The sequence below is a fragment of the Coptis chinensis genome, chromosome 2, assembly GCF_015680905.1.
Source record: "Coptis chinensis isolate HL-2020 chromosome 2, ASM1568090v1, whole genome shotgun sequence".
Classification (NCBI taxonomy): domain Eukaryota; kingdom Viridiplantae; phylum Streptophyta; class Magnoliopsida; order Ranunculales; family Ranunculaceae; genus Coptis; species Coptis chinensis.
This window is the reverse complement of record NC_141457.1, coordinates 112,260,463-112,283,788: the sequence shown is the minus strand read 5'-3', so window position 1 is coordinate 112,283,788 and position 23,326 is coordinate 112,260,463. Positions and strand designations below refer to the sequence as shown.

At 37.2% G+C, this 23,326-nt stretch overlaps 2 protein-coding genes and 1 long non-coding RNA gene across 4 annotated transcripts; all 3 read left to right on the top strand.

Annotated features, from left to right (window-relative positions):
• Positions 1–807: 807 nt before the first annotated feature.
• Positions 808–3,541, top strand: LOC147520756 (F-box protein At4g22280-like). Its single transcript, XM_086592258.1, has 4 exons — positions 808–945; positions 1,549–2,524; positions 2,625–2,801; positions 2,899–3,541. The coding sequence occupies exons 2-4, from the start codon at positions 1,643–1,645 to the stop codon at positions 3,409–3,411; spliced, it is 1,572 nt and encodes a 523-aa protein (XP_086448384.1). The 5' UTR covers positions 808–945; positions 1,549–1,642; the 3' UTR covers positions 3,412–3,541.
• Positions 3,542–14,378: 10,837 nt separating this feature from the next.
• Positions 14,379–15,057, top strand: LOC147520755 (uncharacterized). Its single transcript, XR_015214459.1, has 2 exons — positions 14,379–14,432; positions 14,510–15,057. It is a non-coding gene; the product is annotated as an uncharacterized LOC147520755 (long non-coding RNA).
• Positions 15,058–16,626: 1,569 nt separating this feature from the next.
• LOC147520754 (F-box protein At4g22280-like) lies at positions 16,627–19,405 on the top strand. 2 transcript variants are annotated; one of them, XM_086592255.1, is made up of 4 exons: positions 16,627–16,853; positions 16,988–17,949; positions 18,053–18,211; positions 18,372–19,405. In XM_086592255.1, the coding sequence occupies exons 2-4, from the start codon at positions 17,065–17,067 to the stop codon at positions 18,822–18,824; spliced, it is 1,497 nt and encodes a 498-aa protein (XP_086448381.1). In that variant the 5' UTR covers positions 16,627–16,853; positions 16,988–17,064; the 3' UTR covers positions 18,825–19,405. The 2 variants fall into 2 exon arrangements, with proteins under 2 accessions (XP_086448381.1, XP_086448382.1); XM_086592256.1 differs by having other exon boundaries at positions 16,631–16,853; positions 17,630–17,949.
• Positions 19,406–23,326: the final 3,921 nt, after the last annotated feature.

Genomic DNA, 23,326 nt, shown 5'->3' with positions numbered 1-23,326 from the left:
ATGCGCAACAACTATAAATACTACCTGTATGAACTTCATTTTTTCTTTAATAATGGAAGATGCGTGGACTCAAATAGCAAACTCGGTCTTTCCCACTTCCAAATCCAATCTCCCCTCCTATGACATTTGCAAGGAATAACTAAAACACTCCTTTATAGTGATCATTAAACGTCTGGCTTCTGAGGGTTTCCCACTAACAGATGTGTATTCCGGACCATACTCGCTATGCTTGACGCCTTGACAATCTGTTTACTGAGATTTCTTTGAGATGGTGCTCAAGTACTCTAAAAACAAGCTGTTTCTTGGCCATTTCATGTCGTTTAGTATAAAAAAAATATCTAAGTAAATGTGCTAAACGTTGTGTAGGACTGTAGGCGTATGCTTCTCTATGCTGAAAGACTTTTGAAAGCAATTGGCTACAAAATGCAATATAATCTTGAAGTTTACAAAATGCTACATTCCTAATTCCTAATCAAATTTGGAAGGCGAGAGGTAAGGACATTCCATTTCTTATTTATATGGAAGAAAGTGGACAGCACAATTTCTTTCTCCTTGGTCCTTAATGCTTGGGACGCTGGGTTTATTCAGAGACGACACAGTATCCCCCATCATCTGGGTTTCTAAAACTCAATGTGGCAGACTATGAGACTAATAAGTTACATTTTTGGCAAAATTGAAGGGAGGCTACTAAATATTATTGTGCAATAAATATTATAGAATCTTGCTTTAGCGTACAGCACAAGTCTCTACCGAAATATTTCGTAATCCAGCTGTCTACTTTAAATGAAGTCACTCACAGTTCAATTTTTTTTAAAAAAAATGCGCACTTCTCGGTGCAACGAGTACTTAGAAGACACGAGTTTTGTTTTGGGTCGTTATAGCTTCCTCAACGCTCCTTGTCCCGAACCATTCATCTGCATTTTCGTTTCACTCTCACTCCCCACTGTAAGTTTGATTTAACTATTTCATGATGTTGTTTGTTGTTTTCATTCTGTTTGTAAAGGTTGCACTTTTGTACTTCTGTTTTTAACACATCTTGTTTGTTACATGTTGGAATTCATTTTTTTTTTTGCATTCATTTTTACGTTCTTTTGTTTAATTAAGGATAACGTCCTTTCCAATGTTGATTGTGGGGACTAATAACATGGGGTTAAGTTCTTGTGCTGGATACAAGTAAAGAAGTTCTGCGTTTTTTTTCTTATGTGCACAATAATATGGGGTTATGCTATATAAATTGAAGAGTTTATGTCTGTAGATTTTTGAGAGGACATTTAGTGCTGGAATTATTGTTTTATAAGAGGCTGGCAACAAATGACCCGAAAGATGGAAGGTAATAGGAGTCATTGTGATGTAAGATCAGAGCTGTTTCAAGTTTATGTTCATGGAGGCATTAGTTCCTTGATTAAGCGAATCGGTTCCTCAAATTGTTTATGTTCTTTTTTATCATCTATCTCCTTATTCCCCAACCCCCAATTTTGTTTTGTTTCGTATCTGTGGTTTTAAAGTTAAGGCTAATATAACCATTTCATGCTTGGATTGTGTTCACAGGTCTAGACATACAGGCTACTGTTGGGGATGCTAGGGTAACATTTACTTGGATTTACCAAGCTTTCGATTTTATCTGAGAAAGTATTTAGTATCAATGAACAAGATCCAAAAGCTCTCCCTTTCCCGAGATGTGAGTCTAGGAATGGATAGGTTCACTGGTTTATCAAGGACTGAAATCCATCATATTCTATCATTTCTTCCTGTCCAAGAAGTGGTTCGAACATGTGTTCTATCCAAACGGTGGATAAACATATGGTCATCTGTCCCTTCCTTTCATTTCAATCAAAAGTTATTTCAAACCACTAAAAAATTTACTAAGTTTGTGGACTCTGTACTATTTTTTCGAGATGGGTCAGATTTTCAGAAATTCCATCTCTCCTTGGTAACCGAGTTTCAGGCTCGTGATATCGCTAGGGTCGACTCGTGGATCACATATGCAGTCAGACATAATGTCCAATCTCTTCATATTGAAAATGATTGCACTAAGAATGTCCTGTTAACTCCTCAGTTGTTCTCTTGCGAATCGTTGACAGAGTTAAGACTATCTCGCAACAAGCTATTTGTGCCGCCTTGTGTCTATTTACCTGCTCTGAAAACTCTGCATCTAATCTCAGTTGTTTTAAAGGATGGCCAACTTGATGAGGTCCTATTTTCTGCAAGTCCTTCCTTGGAGACATTTATTCTAGAAGACTGTGACTTTATGCCTGGTATCTTAACTATCTCTGCTTCTAAACTTCGGTATTTGAATCTGAAGGGCAGCTTTCCTTCTTCAATTGTTATTTCTGCCCCGAATCTAATCTCCCTGAAACTAAGTATATCAAATTTACTTCCCGTAAATATTATGGTCAGCGAGAACCTAAAGTCGTTGTCTGATGCTAACATTGACCTCGGATTTCATTCTTCTCAATCAACTACCCAACTAATTAGTATTTTTAAGAGTGCACGGTACCTGACATTGTCTACATTGTCTGCTCAGGTAAATACTTAGAATGCTTTTATTTACTCTCATTTGACCAAATTGAAATATGATTGTATCAGATTATGTTATTTTCTTACACTTGTTTTTCTTGTCTTAGTCAATTTCTGAGGAACTGCACAAATATCTATCAATACTAACTTGCGACAAGACTCTATTTTCTAATCTGAAGTGGCTGAAGATTGAAACTCTGTTCAGTGACCATGAAATTGTATTGATCAACAGTATAATCAGGCACTCTCCTGAAATTGAATCTGTCTTTTTAGTAAACGATATGGTAAGCACTTAGTACTCAACTCAAGAATTAGTAAATAAAGTTGTCGTTCCTCCATGTTTACAAGTTTTTTATTTTCATTTTAATGGTCATTGTCAAGGGGGGTCATATTGATGATGATGGTGATGAAGATGAAGATGAATATGGTGAAGATGAAGAAGATGATGGTGACGATGACGATGACGATGACGATAACGAAGATGATGAAGATGTAGATGTAGATGTTGAAATTGAAGATGAAGATGAATATGTTGATGTAGATGATGTAGATGTAGATGTTGAAATTGAAGATGAATATGTTGATGATGGTGAAGGTGAAGATGATGATGGTCGTGTTGGGCACTTTTTGTTGGAGGAGATGTGGTCTGAGTGCAAACTGTCACACCTCAAGTTAATTGAAATCCAAGGGTTTTGTGGATTTGAGAATGAAGTGAAAATGGTTAAATTTTTTCTGGAGAACGCTATTTTTTTGGAGAGAATGATCATCATGGTTTCAGATCCTACTGAATGGAGTTCTGCAGATAAGCAAGAAATGTTGAAAATCGGCCGAAAACTTTTGAAACATCCACGAGCCTCTCCGAGTCTTGGAATAATTTTTCTACCTGACCTGTAATGGTTGACCTCGAGTCTTGACACTTTTGTTTTCTCATGTCAGTTAAAATTGTGAGAACAGGTTATATTAAGTGGTTATTTGGATGGGAGGCGAGATAAGTTTTTATGGTTGATATTCGGAGTTTGTGTTAGTTGTTTCCTGTGAATCAAGTAGTTGTTGGTAACCTAATGATTTTGCGCTTTTGAAGACTCAGGAGTCCGGTCAGTATTACTATATCGGGTGTAAACTGATTTCCAAGAAACTCATGCATTTTATGATTTATGAAAAATATGATTAGATGTTTCATCTCAAGCCTTTCAAGTAGTTATCGCTTACTTACGTGGGTTTCCCTCAAACAGATGTATACTGCAGGGAGTGCAGGCTCTGCAATGGTTCTTTAAGACGGTGATTAAGTACTTATTAGACACTACTTTTCTCTTGGCCATTCTTGCTTTGTAGTAGAGAAAATATATCCATGTGAATGTGCTCGTTAAATGTTATATGTGACTGTATAAGTATTCTTCTCCTTCCAAATGCCAATCTGTGTTATATAGTCATTTCTCGTAGGCATTATACATAGACGTTGATCTTGATCTGCCACAGACTAACTTTTGTTTTTTGCTTGGGAGGGGTGGTGTGGTGAACATTATGCAATCTGCAATCTGCACTCTGTAAGTCTGTATTGCTTGTACAAGATGGTCGAGTTTATAAGAAAATAAGATAAAATAAAATACAAAAAAGAACCATCATCTCTCAAATGTGTGAAACAATGTTGAAATTCTTGACTAAGAAATGGCACAGATAAAAGAGTTTTTACGTGAACAAACTATTTTGAACAAACTCTAGAGAACAAACTGACGTGGCAAGCAGAGAGACCTTGATTGCAATACTTCTTGGAGCAATACACACGCATCCTTACTTGATGAATGCCACATCAGTTTGTTCAAGAGAGTTTGTTTAAAAGAGTTTGTTCATATAGAATTTTTGCAGATAAAATAGTTTGAGTTTATCGACAACTTAATCCCTTTGGACAAGTTGTAGACGACCTTCAAGTTGACACACAACAGAATTCTTCTTTATGTTGGTCCCAAAATATGACACACATCAGAAATGCTCAGAGGCAACATCCCATCCGCTGTAATTTAAGACTCAATTTACAGTTGTAATGATTTTGTCTGTGCAAAATGAAAGGGAGCGCAAAATGCACTCCTGTACAAGATCTAAGGGTTGGTTTAGGAATTTTACGTGCAAACAAATAGTATAAAGCTCGTACAAGAGCAGTTGTTCGACCGAAAAATAACAAGAGCATTTGTAACGGTTCGAATTCTTTGGCGTTCAATAGTTCTTCTCTTCGGAACCATTTATAACTGAACAACACAAGTACCAACCGAAAGATGTGGTGATTGTTGGAAAACTAAACCAAATTTCTAGAAGTCAAAGAGTCATAGTGAAAGTTTAATTGTGTCTAGGATAATGAAAAGTCTAATTAAAATGTGTGATATAGTTAATGAGGTTTCTAGTATCTAGAGTCTTCTTTAAAGACTATATATATAAGCCATTTATGTATCTGTTTTTGGATTAAGAAGAAAACTAATTAGAAAAATAGAACTGAGTTTCATGACAATGTTGCAAAGTGAATTTGATGACCAGAACGTTAGTGTAGGAGTGGACAGATTCATTGGTTTGCCACTACCTCTAATCTATCATATTGTATCATTCCTTCCAGTTGAAGAAATAGTTCAAACATGTGTTCTATCCAAAAGGTGGAGAAACATTTGGTCTACTGTCCCCTCCTTTCATTTCGATCAGAACTTATATCTATCCAAGAAAAAACTCGATTTCTTTAAATTTGTCGAGTCAGTACTATTTCGACGAGATGGCTTGGATATACAAAAATTTTCTCTTTCCCTAGGATACAAAACCAGGTCTGGTGATATGCATAGGGTCAATTCGTGGATCATTTATGCGTTAAGACATAATGTTCAAGTTCTTCATATAAGAAATGATAACACATCTATTGATTGGACTCCTCAGATATTCACTTGTGAATCCTTGAGAGAATTCAAACTGCGTTACGAAATCCTAAAACTTCCAAATTTGATTTCTTTACCTGTTCTCACAGCTCTACATCTTAGCTCAGTTGTGATTTTGAATGGTCATCTACACGTGGCCTTTTTATCAGCTTGTCCTTGCTTGGAGACATTAATTCTAGAAGAATGTGTGTTTGTTAACTGTTATACGTTAACCATATCTGCTTCTCAACTTAAGAATTTGAGAATAAGTCGCGTAGTTCCTGCTTCAGTTGTGATTTCTACCCCAAAGCTTGTATCCATCGAAATTATCAGAATTAGGAATCCATCCATTAGGTTCACTTGTGAGCTAAAATTTATTTCTGATTCGAACTTTGACACTGTGAGGAATGCACAATCTCTGAAATGTCTTTTTTACTTCAGGTAAATACTTGTACAACTTTTCTTGTTTTCATTCGACGAGTTGAAAATCTATTGTATTATGTATCGTTTAGTCTTACTGTATTTTGTTTCAATCGTGTCTTAGCCAATATATGTGGAACTGGGAAACGATCCATCTTCCTTCAGTTGCATCCAGACTCCATTTTCTAACCTTAAGTGGCTGAAGATTGGAACTCTGTTCAGTGACAATGATATTATGTTGATCAAAAATTTACTCAAGGATTCTCTTCAAATTGAATATGTTATCTTGGTAAGCGCTCAATTTTTGATACTAAATTCAGTGGCTTACTAGTAAATCCCCGTCCTTCTTTTAACTTTTATCTAATGATCATTGTCAAGGGGAAGTATACGGATGACGATGATGATATCAAGGGGAAGTATACCCTACTAGTTAGCACTGTTCATGTTTTAACTATCTTGGCATTCATTTAGGAGAATAATGGTGAAGAAGATGATGATGACTACTAGATAAACTCGATTATATTCTGTTCATGTTTTAACTATTTTGGCATTCATTTTAGGAGAATAATGGAGAAGATCATAATGATGACCACGTTGATGAAGATGAGGACAACAATGATGGTGATGATGATGATAACGGCGCCGATGAGTATAAAGATGAGGATGAGGAAAGCTACGATGGTGATGATGATGGCGATGAGGATGAGGATAAAGTTGAGGATGATGACAATGATAATGATGCTGGTTATAATGTAAATGGGAAGTACGAAGACTGCAAGGACACCGACCAAGTGGAGGATAATCTAGAGGAGGACAACCAAGTTGATAAAAAAAAGTTAGTAGAGGAGGCCTGGTCCCTGTGCAAGCTGTCACACCTCAAGTTAGTTGAAATGCAAGGGTTTCGAGGATCTCAGATTGAAGTTAAGTTGGTTAAATTTTTTCTGGAGAACGCAATAGTTTTGGAGAGAATGATTATCACGGTGTCAAAATCAGATCAGTGGATATCCATAGATAAGCAAGGAATGATGAGAATTGGCAGAGAATTGTTGAAACATCCACGAGCCTCGTCAAGTGTTGGAATTTTGTTTCTGCATGACCTATAATGCTTGATCTCGAGTCTTGATACTTTTCTTTTAAGGTTTGTCGAAGTTGTGAGAACAGGTCACGTCATGTGAGTATATGGATAGGATTCAGGATACTTTTTTAAAATGATTTAAAAAGTTTGTGTTAGTTGTTTACTGGGAATCGAGTAGTTGGAGGAAACACAATGATTTTTCAGTTGTCGACCCTCAAGAGCATGGTCAGGATTATTGTGGTCTACTAGTCTCTGTACCGCCGAGAAACTGGTGCATTTCATGTTATAAAGTAAGAGCATATGTTTAGAAATTTTCACTCAAGCCTTACAAATAGTGATCATTAAACTTCTTGCTTCTGCGGGTTTCCCACAAACCGATGTGTATTACGGACCATACTTGCTATGCTTTGCAATCTGAGATTTCTTTGAGACGGCGCTCAAGTACTCTAAAGACTACTGTTTCTTGGCCACTTCATGTAGTGTAGTTTAAAAAAAATATTTAAGTAAATGTGCTAAACGTTGTGTAGGACTGTAGGCGTATGCTTCTCTATGTTGAAAGACTTTTGAAAGCAATTGGCTAGATAATGCAATATAATATAATCTTGAAGTTTACAAAGTGCAACATTCCTAATCAAATTTGGAAGGCGAGAGGTAAGGACATTCCATTTCTTACTTATATGGAAGATTGCAATTGCCGTCCGAACAATTATTACAAAGTGGACAGCACACTTTCTTTCTGATGTTGGCCTCAGAATAGTAGAATACGATGCCTACCGCAAAATAAGTTCTCCTTAATGCTGGGACGACACAGTATCCCCCATCATCTGGGTTTCTAAAACTCAATGTGGCAGACTAAGTTACATTTTTGGCAAAATTGAAGGGAGGCTACTAAAGTACTAAGTCAATTTGTGATTCTCACGCGTCACGGTCTGTTTAAAAATTTATCAAGTACTTAGAAGAGTTTTGTTTTGGGTCGTTATAGCTTCCTTAACGCTCCTTGTCCCGAATCATTCATCAGCATTTTCGTTTCACTCTCACTCCTTCTGTACAAGATCTAAGGGTTGGTTTAGGAATTTTACGTGCAAACAAATGGTATAAAGCTCGTACAAGAGCAGTTGTAAAGGTTCAAATTCTTTGGCGTTCAATAGTTCTTCTCTTCCGAACTATTTATAACTGAACAACACAAGTACCAACCGAAAGATGTGGTGATTGTTGGAAAACTAAACCAAATTTCTAGAAGTGTAGGAGTGGACAGATTCATTGGTTTGCCACTACCTCTAATCTATCATATTGTATCGTTCCTTCCAGTTGAAGAAATGGTTCAAACATGTGTTCTATCCAAAAGGTGGAGAAACGTTTGGTCTACTGTCCCCTCCTTTCATTTCGATCATGACTTATATCTATCCAAGAAAAAACGCGATTTCTTTAAATTTGTCGAGTACAAAAATTTTCTCTTTCCCTAGGATACAAAACCAGGTCTGGTGATATGCATAGGGTCAATTCGTGGATCATTTATGCGTTAAGACATAATGTTCAAGTTCTTCATATAAGTAATGATGATGACACATCTATTGCTTTGAGTGCTCAGATATTCACTTGTGAATCCTTGAGAGAATTCAAACTGTGTAACGAAGACCTAAAACTTCCAACTTTGATTTCTTTACCTGTTCTCACAACTCTACATCTTAGCTCAGTTGCGATTTTGAATGGTCATCTACACGTGGCTTTTTTTTCAGCTTACATGCAAAACACATTATACCGCTACAAACACTAAAAGAAACAACAACAATAAAATGCACTCTTATGACAAGAATATACTTTACTCAAGTCTATGATTCTGGATCATATTAAACATAGTCATATTATGTTCATGTTATCTATATGAAAGGAAATCCACAAAAGATTCTCATGAATCTTAAAGAATAGAAGAATTAGATGAAAAAGGTTTTATCCGAGATAATATCATTATCATCCTTCTTTTCATCATTCAACATTCCAAAAACATCCGAGGGGAGACAATCCACTTGTACATCACCTTGGCTATTTATCCATAGTCATAGGAGGATAATGCCTAATAAGACAATCTACAAGCGTTATATCTCCTTGCCTAAAATAGTCACTGGAGGATATTGTCTAAGAAGACAATCCATTACCTTATATCTCCTTGACTAAATTAGGTTTAAGAGGATATTGATTGTTTCCCATATTGTTTCCTCTCGTAGACAACGATGCTCATTACTTAATAATATATGACATGGTTAAGCTTCATGCCAATGTTAAATAATGCATTCATGCCAAACATGGTAAATATTATATCATAGGTTCAGGAAAAGTAAACTTTAACTGTACCTCTCACAACAAAAATTATACGATATTTAAACAAATCTAGCCACTGAATATGCAAAACAACTGAGGACTCCACCTCTTCTTTTTACATGAGCTCAAGCAAGATAGGATACCCTATCAACAAGACCTCAAGTACTACCACAACATCTAATGACTCAATCCATTAATGTTTTAAAGTAGAAAACATTTACCAATAAACTATCATCGATAAAGTTCAAAGTAAATTCACGATGATTAATATCCAAAACTAGCATGCTATACAACTTTAACATATGCTATATTGGATATAAGCTACAAGTTACTTTATCTAACATGTATTTTCACAACAGTACAATTATAACCATCGTCTAACAACTCGTACACTCAATAAAGGTAAGCAATTATGCATTGAATACATTATAATTACTATCCAAGATTTGAGTGTGGTTGATTAACTATCTTAAGGTCTCTCTTAGACCATCTACATATGTACAAAGAAAATTAATATCAAACTACTTCTAGTCAAACCAATTAATTCATCCGTGATAAACACGTATAATTTGTTGGCTAGGTTATCAAAGAAGTTTAAGCTTAGGGATTTCCCTCCTAAGAAAACTAGCATGCAACTCAAGGCAAGAATATCACCATATAATTAAACTAAAAGAATTGCAAAGAGTGAAAGAATACGATACCTAACCGATTGAAAAACCGGATTACCATATTTTCCTCCTTCTAGAAAAACAGTTCAAAAGAACTGTAATTCTAAACCAACTCAGTACGAATTGCGTATCAAGCCTTATACCACTGGAAAGCTCTTTGAATCAGCTATCCAACACAAGAAGCGGATTGCAAAACCGAGCTCTGAGCTGAAAGTTATAGCAGTTTCCGTAACGAGTGACGTAGCTGTCAAAAAGACGAACTTTGACGTTTTGCTTGATAGAAATCTCATATTTGACTTCCACAAACGTAGGAGAAAGGTCTACAACCATATAGGGTTTGATAAACCACAAAAGATCAATAAATATTCAATCTTTAATTGGTTTCCTTACCAAAAACGAAATTATTAGAAAATTTATAAAGTCATAACCCAATAACACAAACAATAACTCAAAGTAAAAGACTTATCTTTTGATTGTCGTATTAAAGCGCTCTCCTTTGTTCTACTACAAAACTCTTTTCTTAAGATTGTTAGAATAGTTGTATGAACACAACAACTAAAGTAGAAACGAAAAAGAAAAGAGACAGCGAGAGCAATGAAGAGACAAGGACGGCAGTGATGGCGAGAATAACCAAAGCGCGGATTAAAGCGTCCTTAAGGAAAGATTTAAGCCCCTTCCAATGGTGCGAAAGGCAACCGTGGCGTCTTCCCTCACAGGATTCAATGGTTAACAAGAGCTGACTTACTAGACTAGAAACGGACTACCCTCTAGAAGCGACAATATAACTCTCTCTCAAGCGGCCGACAGAAGAAGAGAAGAAGAAAAGAACTTTTGAGTTTGTTTCTCTCGAGAGTTGAGTTCCGATCAAGTCTCATCTCTCTATGGACTCACAGTCCTATTTATAGAGGTTAGGAGGAAAAGAGACAAACTCACTGAAACTTGCAGCTCAAGAAAAAGGCAAAACAAGTTTAGGCTATTGGTCAAACCACTACCCACAACAAGAAGTTTCTAAGCCCAAGCCCGAACCCTACCCGATGTGGTGGATAACCAATGTGGGACTATCTACTATGCACTAAAGTGGAGAGAACACATATGGTTCATCTCCTCCACTTTGCACACACTCACAAGTATTTCGAAATACACTTAGAGATTCCAACAATAACTACTCAACTAATTAGCATAGTCAAGAATGTGCGATATCTGACAGTGTCTACTCTGTTCGTTCAGGTAAATACTCCTACCGGCTTTTCTTTGTTAACTTTCGACAAATTAAAAAATGGTTGTATTAGGTTTTGTAAACTCTTAGAAGTTTGTTTCATTGTGTCTTAGTCGATAGCTGTGGAATTGCAAAAGGATTTAGCTACACAAAAGTGCAGCGAGACGCCATTTTCTAATCTTAAGTGGTTGAAGATTGGAACTCTGTTCAGCAAGGATGAAGTCATATTGATCAACCATATTATAACACCCCGTGTTTTAGTTCTCTTATTTTCTTAATAATAATAATAATGAATAATATATAAAATAAAATAGGATAAGGGTTAGTGGAAATAGGAGACGTGGGTTTATTGGATAAACCTTCCTCCCTATTTCGGGGGTTTGTTTTGAAATTGAACGTAAAAGCGTAATAGGGTTGGTCAAAAACACCGCGATAGTTTTATTCAGAAAAATGGGAGTTTGACTGAAGGAAGGAAATGAAGGTTTTTCCTGGTAGCTGGTTGATAATCGGAGAGCGCTACAGGTGAGTAGCTATTTAGCTATTTCACCGGATTTATAGTTTTCATGTATCGGTGTTTTACTTTATTGATACTATTTATTATCTTGTTTTATTCTCTACGCCGTGCGTCAGATTATTAAACCTCGTTAAATCTCGAAATGAGATATGGAACCTGATGGAACTGTGGTAGATTATTCAATCTTGGTTATATATTAAATTTTTATTTGGTTGATGTCGGTGTCGAAAGCTTGACGAGAAGTCAATGGCGCATCACGGTTTTAAACTTGTATTGTGTTTAATAGGTGGTGTGTTAGTTAGATATGCTATTGATCGTTATTAGTAGATGATGGGTGAGGTCGGGTTTGAATTTTGTGGAGGTCGTCGAAGGTGAGAACCAGTTTTATGGCGTCCACATCCGTTTTTGTGTTGAACAATGGTGGTTGTAGTGATGTTCAATTGGTTGGGTTAAGTATTGTTGGTGGATGAGCCGCCAAAAAGCTTTGAGGGAAGCTTTAATGGCTGTGAACGGCTTTCTTGTGTTCTTGGAAGATCACGATTTTTTGCATCTATTTTTCATTATTTTGAACTATTTTGGTTAGTGTTGTTTGGGGTTTGATGTATGGGTGTGAGGGTTTGAGTGAGGGAGTGGTGGGGAGCTTGAACCAAGCTTTAATGGAGATCGAAATCTTAGATCTAGTTTGAAGAAGAGTATTGAATCACCGATATTAGAGTTTTGTGTTTGTTAAAGTGGTGGGGGTTTACACCCTCTTCACTTCGGTTGGTTTGATTGGGTGGTTGTGTGGAGGAGTGGTGGCGGATTTTTGGTGGCCGATGGAGCTAGAAAGATGAAGCGATAACAAACCGAACTTGGGCTTGGGCTTGGGTCAAGACCAAGTGGGTCGGTTTGGTTTGGGCCCGGATTCTATTTTAAGTTGTGTGGGTGCGTAATTTAAATGTTTTGTTTGGGCCCCCATTTAATTAAGTTTTGGGACCGATTCTATTTTGTTTTGTTGGGCGGTTTGAGTTCAATTTTTTGGGCGAACTTCGGTTGTGTTTTGTGGACCAGTTTAACTTAACGACTTTTGGGCCCGTTTCTAATATTGCTTGGGCTAGTCCATAGGACTTAAATAGATCTAATTGGGTCTTTAAATGTTTAGACTTAGGGTTCTAAGGTTTGGGCTTGGCGGTTGGTCCAACCATGGCCTTAACCATGAGCCCATGAGCCATGCACCTTTGACCTTAGCCATGAACCATGGCTATGACCACTGAACTGTCGAACATGAAAGCAGCAGTTTGACTTTGACAATGACGTGTTGACTTTGATCAGAGTTGACTTTGACCGTTGACCAGAGTTGACTTTTAACTCGGATTATGATTCGGTCTAATAGGATAAGTCTAGGACTATTAACGTGCTTGGCTTTAGGTTAAGACCTTTCTATATATACGTGTGTACGTGTATTAACTAATATGTGATTGTGCAGTATTTTATGATCTACAACGTTATGATACTTATACATTCATGAAATTAATAACGCGTAAACAAAAAAAATACGTGAATCAAGATATTTCTTCGTTCTCAGAAATAATACATGAAATAAAGTTCAATAATGCGTAAATAAAATTACCCCTCTTTTAGAACTCTCCACGTCTCAAGTTTTAGAATTAAGTTTTATGACTGTTGATGTCATATGTTAGGTGGGCATTTATTGAATGTGCCATAAATGGTCCGTTAGCGTTATATATGGGTATTCATTGAATGTGCCATGAATGACCAGATTGTTTGGACTACCCTAGAGAGGAACTAAGGTATTCGCCTTGTGGGTTAGTTGTATTCCTTGAGTGTACGGGAATGTAGGGTTGTGTATTCCTTGAATGTGGCAGGAATGACCTAAGGTACATAGGTTGTGAAATATGTGTATAAGAAAAGTAAATGATTATTTGATAAGAGAAATTGATTTGATTATGCGAGTGTATTTGGGCTTGCATTGGAATACCTATAGGATATCTACATATAGTATATAAAATTGCTAACTTTCTTTTGCAGGAGGGTATGACTTAATAACATTTTGTCTTAGGGACGCCGGTCCTACCCTTATCTGGCCAAATGGATATCGGTAAGTTTTAATTTAATGATTTAGATATTAAAACGAGTGATTTGAATGAGTGAAAATAAATGGAAGTCTTGCTTGGGAAGAAGCTATGCCGATTGAAATGACGGAACTACCTGTCTTCCAAGCTGTGAATGATTAAGTTGTGGGATAATATAACATGATTGTTTGGATAATTAAAGTATGATAATGTTTATATGTGTTTAGTCTACTCATACCAGCAAATTCAATTTGCTGACCCATGTTTGCTTTGTTTTGGCAACGTGGGTGTGTTATTGGGAACATATGTGGAAGGCAGTGGAACCGCGGCGTGTGATTGGGATTCTCGCCTGGAGCAGTCTGGGAGTTTAGTTGATTAGGTCTGATCTTTTGGAAGGATGTAATAACGTGAGGTTACATTTGCATATGACATGAGAATACGATGTTGAAAAACTGTTTTGTAAAGTTTGTTTGATATTTTATTGGGATGGAAGAAAGTTTTAATAAAGTGATAGTTGAAGAATTTGGAGATTTTGTTGTTAAGTTGATCCTGTTGTGATGTGGGTTTTAGGTTTTGACATGTGTTGTATCCCCCGTCATAGCCTGGGTTTTTAGACAATTGAATATAATGATGTTTGAGATATTTATATTTCAAATATTCATTTTTTTAATTGTTTAGAAAATCAGGCTGTGACACATATACTCATGCACTCTACTGAAATTGAATCTGTCTTCTTAGTGAATGATGTGGTAAGCACTTAATATGAAATACCCATTAAACTTGATTTTTCGATGTCTTAATTTTCTCTTTAATGGTCATTGTCAAGGGGAAGTTTGATGGTTTGAAAAACATCGCCCAAGTTGAGCAATATGAAGTGAAGGAGTGGTACAAGTACAAGCTTTCCCACCTGAAGCTAGTTGAAATCGAGGGCTTCCGAGGATCTGAGAATGAAATGGAACTGGTCAACTTATTTCTGGAGAACGCAATAGTTTTGGAGAAAATGATTATCTTCCTTTGCAAGTCTGGCGAATGCAGTTCAATAGATGAGCAAGAATTGATGAAAGTTGGTAGAAAACTATTGACACAACCACGAGCGTCATTGACTGCAGGAATAATGTATTGGCGCATCTGATGATCTTGGCCTTCTTTAACTCTACACTTTTCTGTTTTCTAAGTTAGTCCAGATTTGACAGTCAGGCGAATCAAACGGTGAACTGTGTATGCAATTTCAAGGATTCAAGTGGAACTGTTTGTGTTTGGTGTCAGATCAGTATTAGAGTTGTGTTTATTGTCATTTTCTTAAACTTGTTCTGAATTCTTGGCTATTGTAACTATTTCATATTAGTAATATGCGCTTACTGGTCTGAATTGATAGATCCTCCACATCAATATATACGATTGAAGGATACTACTAAGTTTTTTGTTTTTTTTGTAAATTCAAAAAAAAATTCTGTGCGGAGAAGAGGGTATGTAGTTAAATATACTCTTATTCAGTTTGGCAGTATTGGATTTTTGGGGTGATGGAATGGGGAATGAAGTACTGTACTAAAGTTAAGTGTGTAAAAAAACAAGTAAGCTGGGGTTAAGGTATACCCCATCTGATATTATTGCAAAAGATTAAACCTTACAAGCTTCCTAAGAGTTAGATCATTGCAAGGAAGAATACAAAGACACTATAAAGGAGGAACAAAAGACACTATATCGACAGTTAAGTGTTAATCGACCATTATGTGAACTTGTTTTGAAGTCATTCCTATAGTAACAAGCTCAGATTCGGAATCCTTTTGCAGGTCTTAACAAATCTAGTACGAAAAGACGGGAGGAGATCGAAAGAGGGGATGGAAATAAAGAGAAAATTATAGGTTGTTTATCAAAATCACTAAATTTCTTTTCATGGTTTCCTATTTACCCCTATTCCCTAAGAGCATCTTTAGGAGATATACTTTCCTAGCATCAAACACCAAATTTCCAACAATTTGGTGTTTTTTCATTTTTAAGAGAGTCACATATTGATGAAAACACTAAAAAAACACCAAACCAAACACCAAATCGGGCAAAATTTGATTCTAACTTTGGTGCTGTATCAAATCTCTCACGCAATTTTTCGGTTTTTCTAACACCGCATGGGCTTGGGCTAGAGTGTGGGCTTCAATCAAACAATTTTGTGAAAACCGCACGAAAAATTTGAGAAGAAAAAAAAAAAAAAAAAAAGTATATCGTGCAGTTTTTGAAAAACCGCATGGGCTATATAGCGCGGTTTTGGATAAACCGCGCCATTTGATGTTGCTCCTGAAGTTGGTTGGTGTTTTTTTGGGTGTCTCTCTTAGAGGGCGTTTGGCAACACCTCTAAAAGCCACTTTGTGGCTTGCTAAGAGGATAAAAGACAAAAGTTCGTTTGGTAATGTCCCAAAGTCAAGAAACCATAAAGTTAAAAAGGCAAAAATATAGCTTTTTGAGAAGACCAATAATTGCTTTCTATGTAGCCTATTTTTTAGGCTTTTTCCTTTGGGCTTTGTGGCTTTTTATTGTGAAATTGGGTCCGCACACAAGTGTTATTGTCTACCCGGGAATCAACCAGCCGTTCCGCCACCCGGGACCAACACTGATGCTAGCGCCTAAACTAGTGGCTATTCTCCACTATACTACTTTAATTCATCTGTTAGTAATGAGATACTATAATATCTATAACCTGGATAAAGACAAACGGAATTCATTTTAAAAAATGTTGATTATGAAGCATTTTGAAATTTTGTTTACACCAAACAAACTTTTTAACTTCTTGGTTTTTCAATTTCATCTTTTTGGCTTTAGAAATTGTGTTTTTGACAAACGTACTTATACTTTACATTAAGTGAAAAATCAAATAAGGACTTTTTAGCTTGGTAACTTATGACTTTTTATTAGTTGCCAAACACCCCCTTAAAGATGCTCTAAGTGAATTCCCTAATATATTTCTAGCATAGAACAATCTGTCCAAAACATGAGTGGACAACTGAACCTGGACATCGGCCCGTGGAAAATGGGTTGCGTTTTCTTTTGGGCCTTAACTCCTTTTAGCCAGTCACGGTTCCGTTCGATATTTTAGGGGTTGGGAACACTGAGCAGACACTTGATAACCTTACTGTTTTTTTCTTTTTTTTATTTCTCAAACACGAGAATCAACGATCAAGGTAAGCTCTCTATTTACTTTTCCACCGATTTCCTGCTGTAAGTTCTATTAAAAATAAATATCCCACGTTGGCTCTATTTATTATTATGTTTTTTATGAGTTATTAAAGTAATTCATGCCTAAATGTGTTAACAGGTCTGAACCTACGATTGCGGGTACTAGGTGGAATCACTTTGTTCCCAACTTCATCTTAAATAAAATTTGTGTGTTTCATGACAATGTTGCAAAGTCAATTTGATGACCAAAACGTTAGTGTAGGAGTGGACAGATTCATTGGTTTGCCACTACCTCTAATCTATCATATTGTATCGTTCCTTCCAGTTGAAGAAATGGTTCGAACATGTGTTCTATCCAAAGGGTGGAGAAACGTTTGGTCTACTGCCCCCTCCTTCCATTTCGATCACGACTTATATCTATCCAAGGAAGAACGCGATTTCTTTAAATTTGTCGAGTCAGTACTATTTCGACGAGATGGCTTGGATATACAAAAACTTTCTCTTTCCCTAGGATACAAACCTAGGTCTGGTGATTTGCATAGGTTGAATTCGTGGATCATTTATGCGTTAAGACATAATGTTCAAGTTCTTCATATAAGTAATGATAACACATCTATTGCTTGGACTCCTCAGATATTCACTTGTGAATCCTTGAGAGAATTCAAACTGCGTAACGAAGACCTAAAACTTCCAACTTTGATTTCTTTACCTGTTCTCACAACTCTACATCTTAGCTCAGTTAAGATTTTGAATGGTCATCTACACGTGGCCTTTTTTTCAGCTTGCCCTTGCTTGGAGACATTAATTCTAGAAGAATGTGAGTTTGTTAACTGTTATACCTTAACCATATCTGCTTCTCAACTTAAGAATTTGAGAATAAGTGGCGTAGTTCCTGCTTCAGTTGTGATTTCTACCCCAAAGCTTGTATCCATCGAAATGATTGGAATGGAGAATCCATCCATTAGGTTCACTTGTGAGCTAAATTTTATTTCTGATGTGAACTTTGACATTGAACTTGATCAATCAAGTGAATCAACTGCCCTACTAATTAGCACTGTGAGGAATGCACAATCTCTGACACTGTCTACTTTGTTCCTTCAGGTACATACTTGTACAACTTTTCTTGTTTTCATTCGACGAGTTGAAAATCTATTGTATTATGTATCGTTTATTCTTACTGTATTTGGTTTCCATCGTGTCTTAGTCAATCTATGTGGAAAACGATCCATCTTTACTCAGTTGCATCCAGACTCCATTTTCTAACCTTAAGCGGCTGAAGATTGGAACTCTGTTCAGTTACAATGATATTATGTTGATCAAAAATTTACTCAGGCATTCTCCTCAAATTGAATGTGTTTTCTTGGTAAGCGCTCAATTGTTGATACTAATTTCAGTGGCTTACTAGGTAAATCCCTGTCCTTCTTTTAACTTTTATCTAATGATCATTGTCGAGGGGAAGTATACGGATACCCTACTAGTAGTAAGCACTGTTCATGTTTTAACTATTTTGGCATTCATTTTAGGAGAATAATGGTGAAGATCATGATGATGACTACGTTGATGAAGATGAGGACAACGGCGATGGTGATGATGACGGCGACGATGAGGATGAGGATGAGGACAATGATGATGACGACAATGATGATGATGCTGGTTATAATGTAAATGGGAAGTACGAAGACTACAAGGACACCAACCAAGTGGAGGATAATCTAGAGGAGGCGTGGTCCCAGTGCAAGCTGTCACACCTCAAATTAGTTGAAATGCAAGGGTTTCGAGGATCTCAGATTGAAGTTAAGTTGGTTAAATTTTTCCTGGAGAACGCAATAGTTTTGGAGAGAATGATTATCATGGTGTCAAAGTCAGATCAGTGGATATCCATAGATAAGCAAGGAATGATGAGAATTGGCAGAGAACTGTTGAAACATCCACGAGCCTCGTCAAGTGTTGGAATTTTGTTTCTGCATGACCTATAATGCTTGATCTCTAGTCTTGATACTTTTAAGGTCTGTCAAAGTTGTGAGAACAGGTCACGTCAAGTGAGTACATGGATAGGATTAAGGATACTTTTTTAAAATGATATATAAAGTTTGTGTGTTAGTTGTTTACTGGGAATCAAGTAGCTGGAGGAAACGCAATGATTTTGCAGTTGTCGACGCCTCAAGGCACAAGAGCTTGGTCAGGATTATTGTGGTCTACTAGTCTCTGTACCGAGTTCCGAGAAACTGGTGCATTTCATGTTATAAAGTAAGAGCATATGTTTAGAAATGTTCACTCCAGCCTTACAAATAGTGATCATTAAACTTCAGGCTTCTGCGGGTTTCCCACAAACAGATGTGTATTCCGGACTATACTCGCTGTGCTTTGCAATCTGTTAACTGAGATTTCTTTGAGCGGGACGGTGCTCAAGTACTCTAAAGACTAGCTGTTTCTTGGCCATTTCATGTCGTTTAGTATAAAAAATATTTCAAGTAAATGTGCTAAACGTTTTGTTGGACTGTAAGAGTATGCTTCTCTATGCTGCTAGAAAATGCAATATAATATTGAAGTTTACGAAGTGCTACATTCCTAATCAAATTTGGAAGGCCAGAGGTTAGGACATTCCATTTCTTACTTACTAGCAAATTGGAACGCGTGTTGCGCTTGTGAAGCTAACAAAGTACAACAACAATGATAAATATTTCAATATACTTTAACATGATTATGGAAATTTTAAAAGCGCGCACAAATTAGGGGGAAAAAAGAACATTATCCGAACAAAACCAACTGAATACAGGAATTAAAATTTATAGAATTATTTTTTTTTTAATAAAAGCAAAAACGTAGCAGGTTAGGTCTAGAAACAATTGCAAGAAGAATACGTTCTTAAAAACTCTAAGGAACGAAATGTAAGCCAAACAAATGTTATTACATAAGCAAAATTGATAGAAAGAATGTCTAATTCTTAGTTCTTACATTATTTGTAGGAACATTGAATTTGCAAAAAAGTGAACGCTGAAACAATTGCAAGAAGAATATGTTCTTAAAAACTCTAAGGAACGAAATGTAAGCCAAACAAATGTTATTACATAAGCAAAACTGATAGCAAGAATGTCTAATTCTTAGTTCTTACATCATTTGCAGGAACATTGAATTTGCAAAAAAGTGAACGCTGAAACATATTGTAAATTAAAGCATAAAAAATCAGCATGAGTCACAATGAGAACCTGCATGCTGGCTATCTTCATCTTGAGCCTGAACACTTCATATATATTGTCCATTTGTATTGTACACTTAAATGTTTGGTGACATGTCTAGTCTTCAAATCAAGCACGTTCTATTTTGGTGCATTCCTTAGCATGGTTGCATGTAAAAGTAATTCATCTGAATTTAGACTCGACATTGATCAATAACTCATTCTTGTATAGTCTTCAATTGAGGGTGCGTGCTTGGCGTTTAAGTGATGTTGCTAATAGAAAAGTGGTATGGATGAAAAACCTTTCTTCTGTGTGCAATGTTAACATGTATATTAAACAAAATTTGTCTGTAGAATCAAATTCCATTTTTAAAGCAACACCATGGTCTTCGATATGTGTAAATTTACCAACTTAATATCTGGTAGCAAAAAAGGATGCAAAAGACAGGTAAAAGTAATCAAGTAAATAAAATATACTGCTAATAAGACATCCCATACAACAAAAAAAGAACTATTACATACCGCATCGTTTTTATTCAGGGACATCATGCTAGCAAAAAGCACGGAATACAGACACTCAATGTTTGAGATATGATAAAGCGTTGAGATATGTTCTTCTGAGCATTCCTGCATACATATGTTTTATCAGCAAAAAACACATTGAGCAATTAAAAAGAGTACCTACTTACATCAACTTGAGATAGAGAAAAGTACTTACAATGTTAAGAGTTCGTTTCTAAAGCATGCATATGGATGTTTAAGCCAATTTCTGATAACTCCGTACACATTTTTTTCAAGCAAATTGGGCACACCTGTTGCGCCTGCATCACCGAAAAAGTCATTATTGTTCGATCGATCAGTGAAAATCAAGTCCCTTTCACAATTACTATTATTATAATTTTCGCTAAAAAAAAGATTGTGTGTAAAAGATTTTATTGTTAAAATTTAGTTTTCATAATCCGTGTCTTATTTGCAGCCCCTCGGCAACGGTTTTGTGTAGATATATTAATGAAGATGTTGTTTATTTTGAAAAACAGAAACCTAGAAACTCAAAAATCATATAGAGATTGCAAAAATGACTAAAACTTTAAAAGGAAGCTAGACGTTAAGACAAAGTTAACTCCAATGACGACAAATGGTCCATAAAGTTTAATGCTAGCTAAATGCCCAAAATACCTAATGTCATTTCCTTAAATATCATAATTCATACCACAACACTAACACAACAAGGAAAGGAGTCTAATAAGAAGTCCTAATTATCTACCAACAAATCTCGGCAGCACGCCAGCACCTCAAACTAAAACGACTTGGCTTGCTTCCTTTGGATTATTTAGCATCAACTGCTTCCATCCTCAGTTGCACCACTACTTTTGTTTTAATTTATGCAAACAATAAACAATGTAACTATAAAGATAATAATTATATTTATCTCAATGTTTTATCTCAACATTTGTAATGTGAGACCCCAAAAAACAGAAGCTACGTTACAATTAAGATGAAGGGAAGTGATAGATTCATCCTACTCTTATTTCAAAGCTTAGTGTCAAAACTGTTTTCTAAGTCCTCTCCAACGCAGGATAAGAGGAAGAAGAAAATATTAATCTTACTTCTTCCATGGCCTGAGACGCTTGACTCGCAATCAAAACATGCATGACCAAGTGTAAAGGTGTGATGTGGTATTCCCTTACAAATAGTCGATGGGGGACTGGTATGGATAATTGGATGAGACCGAGTTCGGCTTTGAGAGCGAACTGCCTACGTATCTTACTCTGGGTTCTTGAGGTTAGAGTAGAATCAGGTCTGGCGTAGTTCATAGGAGAGGTATTTATAGAGATCGAAAGTGCATCCTAACCCTCCACGTGTAAAGGATGTCACCAACGTGGGGTGTGGATCGGGGGAGCACGTGAGAAATATCTACATAGGTTTGCCGTAATGATGAGAAGTGGCAGTCTGGGCAAGTAGCTTGCGGCCATGACCAGTGACTGACAGTCAAGATGAGTGCAAGTACATCTTTAGTCATGATTGCTTATGGATAGAGTCAACGTCAGCTTTGCTGGCGTAGTTCGCGTGATGTTGCGATCTGTCCTGTGGCGTTCTACTGGCTCATGGATGCGACCTGAGACCATAGGTCGGTGTGTTAGTTCCACCATGCTAAGCGCGTGCTGGATAGAGAATATCACTCCCCTACACAGCCCCCTCTTAGTAGGTTGTGATAACGACCTGCTGAGAGAAAACGGTGGCACGCGCGGACTATGTGATAGGTGGGAGTCTGCCACGATCAGTGTAGAACAGCTCGTGTTAACCGCGTGAGGTAGTTGGTGCGATCGTCGACGCGGCGGCGTGTGCGGACGTGATCCGGATCTGGCGATTCGCGAAGAAAACGCGTGGCGCTTTTTTTTTCGGGATGTGAAAAGACAAGACAGTTGTTTGGAAGTCGTGGGTGGCTAGGGCTAGGGTGTAATCATAATGCCTTGGAAACTGGAGGGGCGGTTGTTCAAAAATTTTACTTGCTTGACTGAGACTTCATTTTGCTGCTTCGTCTGGTAGAGAGAACTTCATTAGCGCATCATTCTTCAGGTTAGTTCTCTGCCATTTTTGAACCCATTTCCCTTGTTTGGTGCTAAGCCTCTGTGCTGGGGTTGTTAGGGTATTATGTTAAATACTAGTAGCTAGATTTGTTTAAGCTTTAGAAGAGAAAGATGTCGGATTCCGATGACACTCGTTCTAATGAGGTTCGTGAAGTTTCCCTCGGTTGGGAAGATGAGGAGGAGACAAACGAATCAGTTGGTATGCTGGGTGAGGGTGATGGGGATGAGGCTGTGAGTGAGGAAGGCGATGCTCGATCTGCTCCTGTGGTTGCTGACGTTAGCACTTCAGGTCGCGGTGAGAGGTCGTCTTCGAGCGGGCTGCCGCCCAGGGTTGTGGATAAGCACGCTTTGAGGGCGTTCCCATATTTAAGGAAAAAATATGGTATAAACGTGGACGGTCTGGAGATCCACGAGCCTGAGCGAGACACTCTGGTCTTTAGCGATAGGTACGTCCCACCGCACCACGGGGTGATCGTCTGTGAGGGGCAGCTGAGAGCGCATATGACGATACCATTTTCGAAGTTGGTTTGCGAATTCTTGAACCGTTGTGGCAAGGCGCCTGTGCAGTTTGTGGGCAACACGTGGCGGTTGTTTAAGGTGTTCGACCTGTTGAACGCCAGCGGTGAATACCAGATCGAAGTTGCTGATATTATTGAGCACTTCACTTTGAAGCGATCTAGGGCATATAACTTTAGCTTGCAAACCCGTGCTACGC

What these genes read in the sequence shown, in the direction of transcription:
- LOC147520756 (XM_086592258.1), top strand. Translation starts at nt 1,643, where the DNA reads ATGAACAAGATCCAAAAGCTCTCCCTTTCCCGAGATGTGAGTCTAGGA. An exon ending in TGTCTACATTGTCTGCTCAG is followed by an intron (nt 2,525 to 2,624) that starts GTAAATACTTAG and finishes TTCTTGTCTTAG; the next exon opens with TCAATTTCTGAGGAACTGCA. An exon ending in TCTTTTTAGTAAACGATATG is followed by an intron (nt 2,802 to 2,898) that starts GTAAGCACTTAG and finishes GTCATTGTCAAG; the next exon opens with GGGGGTCATATTGATGATGA.
- LOC147520754 (XM_086592255.1), top strand. Translation starts at nt 17,065, where the DNA reads ATGACAATGTTGCAAAGTCAATTTGATGACCAAAACGTTAGTGTAGGA. An exon ending in TGTCTACTTTGTTCCTTCAG is followed by an intron (nt 17,950 to 18,052) that starts GTACATACTTGT and finishes ATCGTGTCTTAG; the next exon opens with TCAATCTATGTGGAAAACGA. An exon ending in AAATTGAATGTGTTTTCTTG is followed by an intron (nt 18,212 to 18,371) that starts GTAAGCGCTCAA and finishes CATTCATTTTAG; the next exon opens with GAGAATAATGGTGAAGATCA.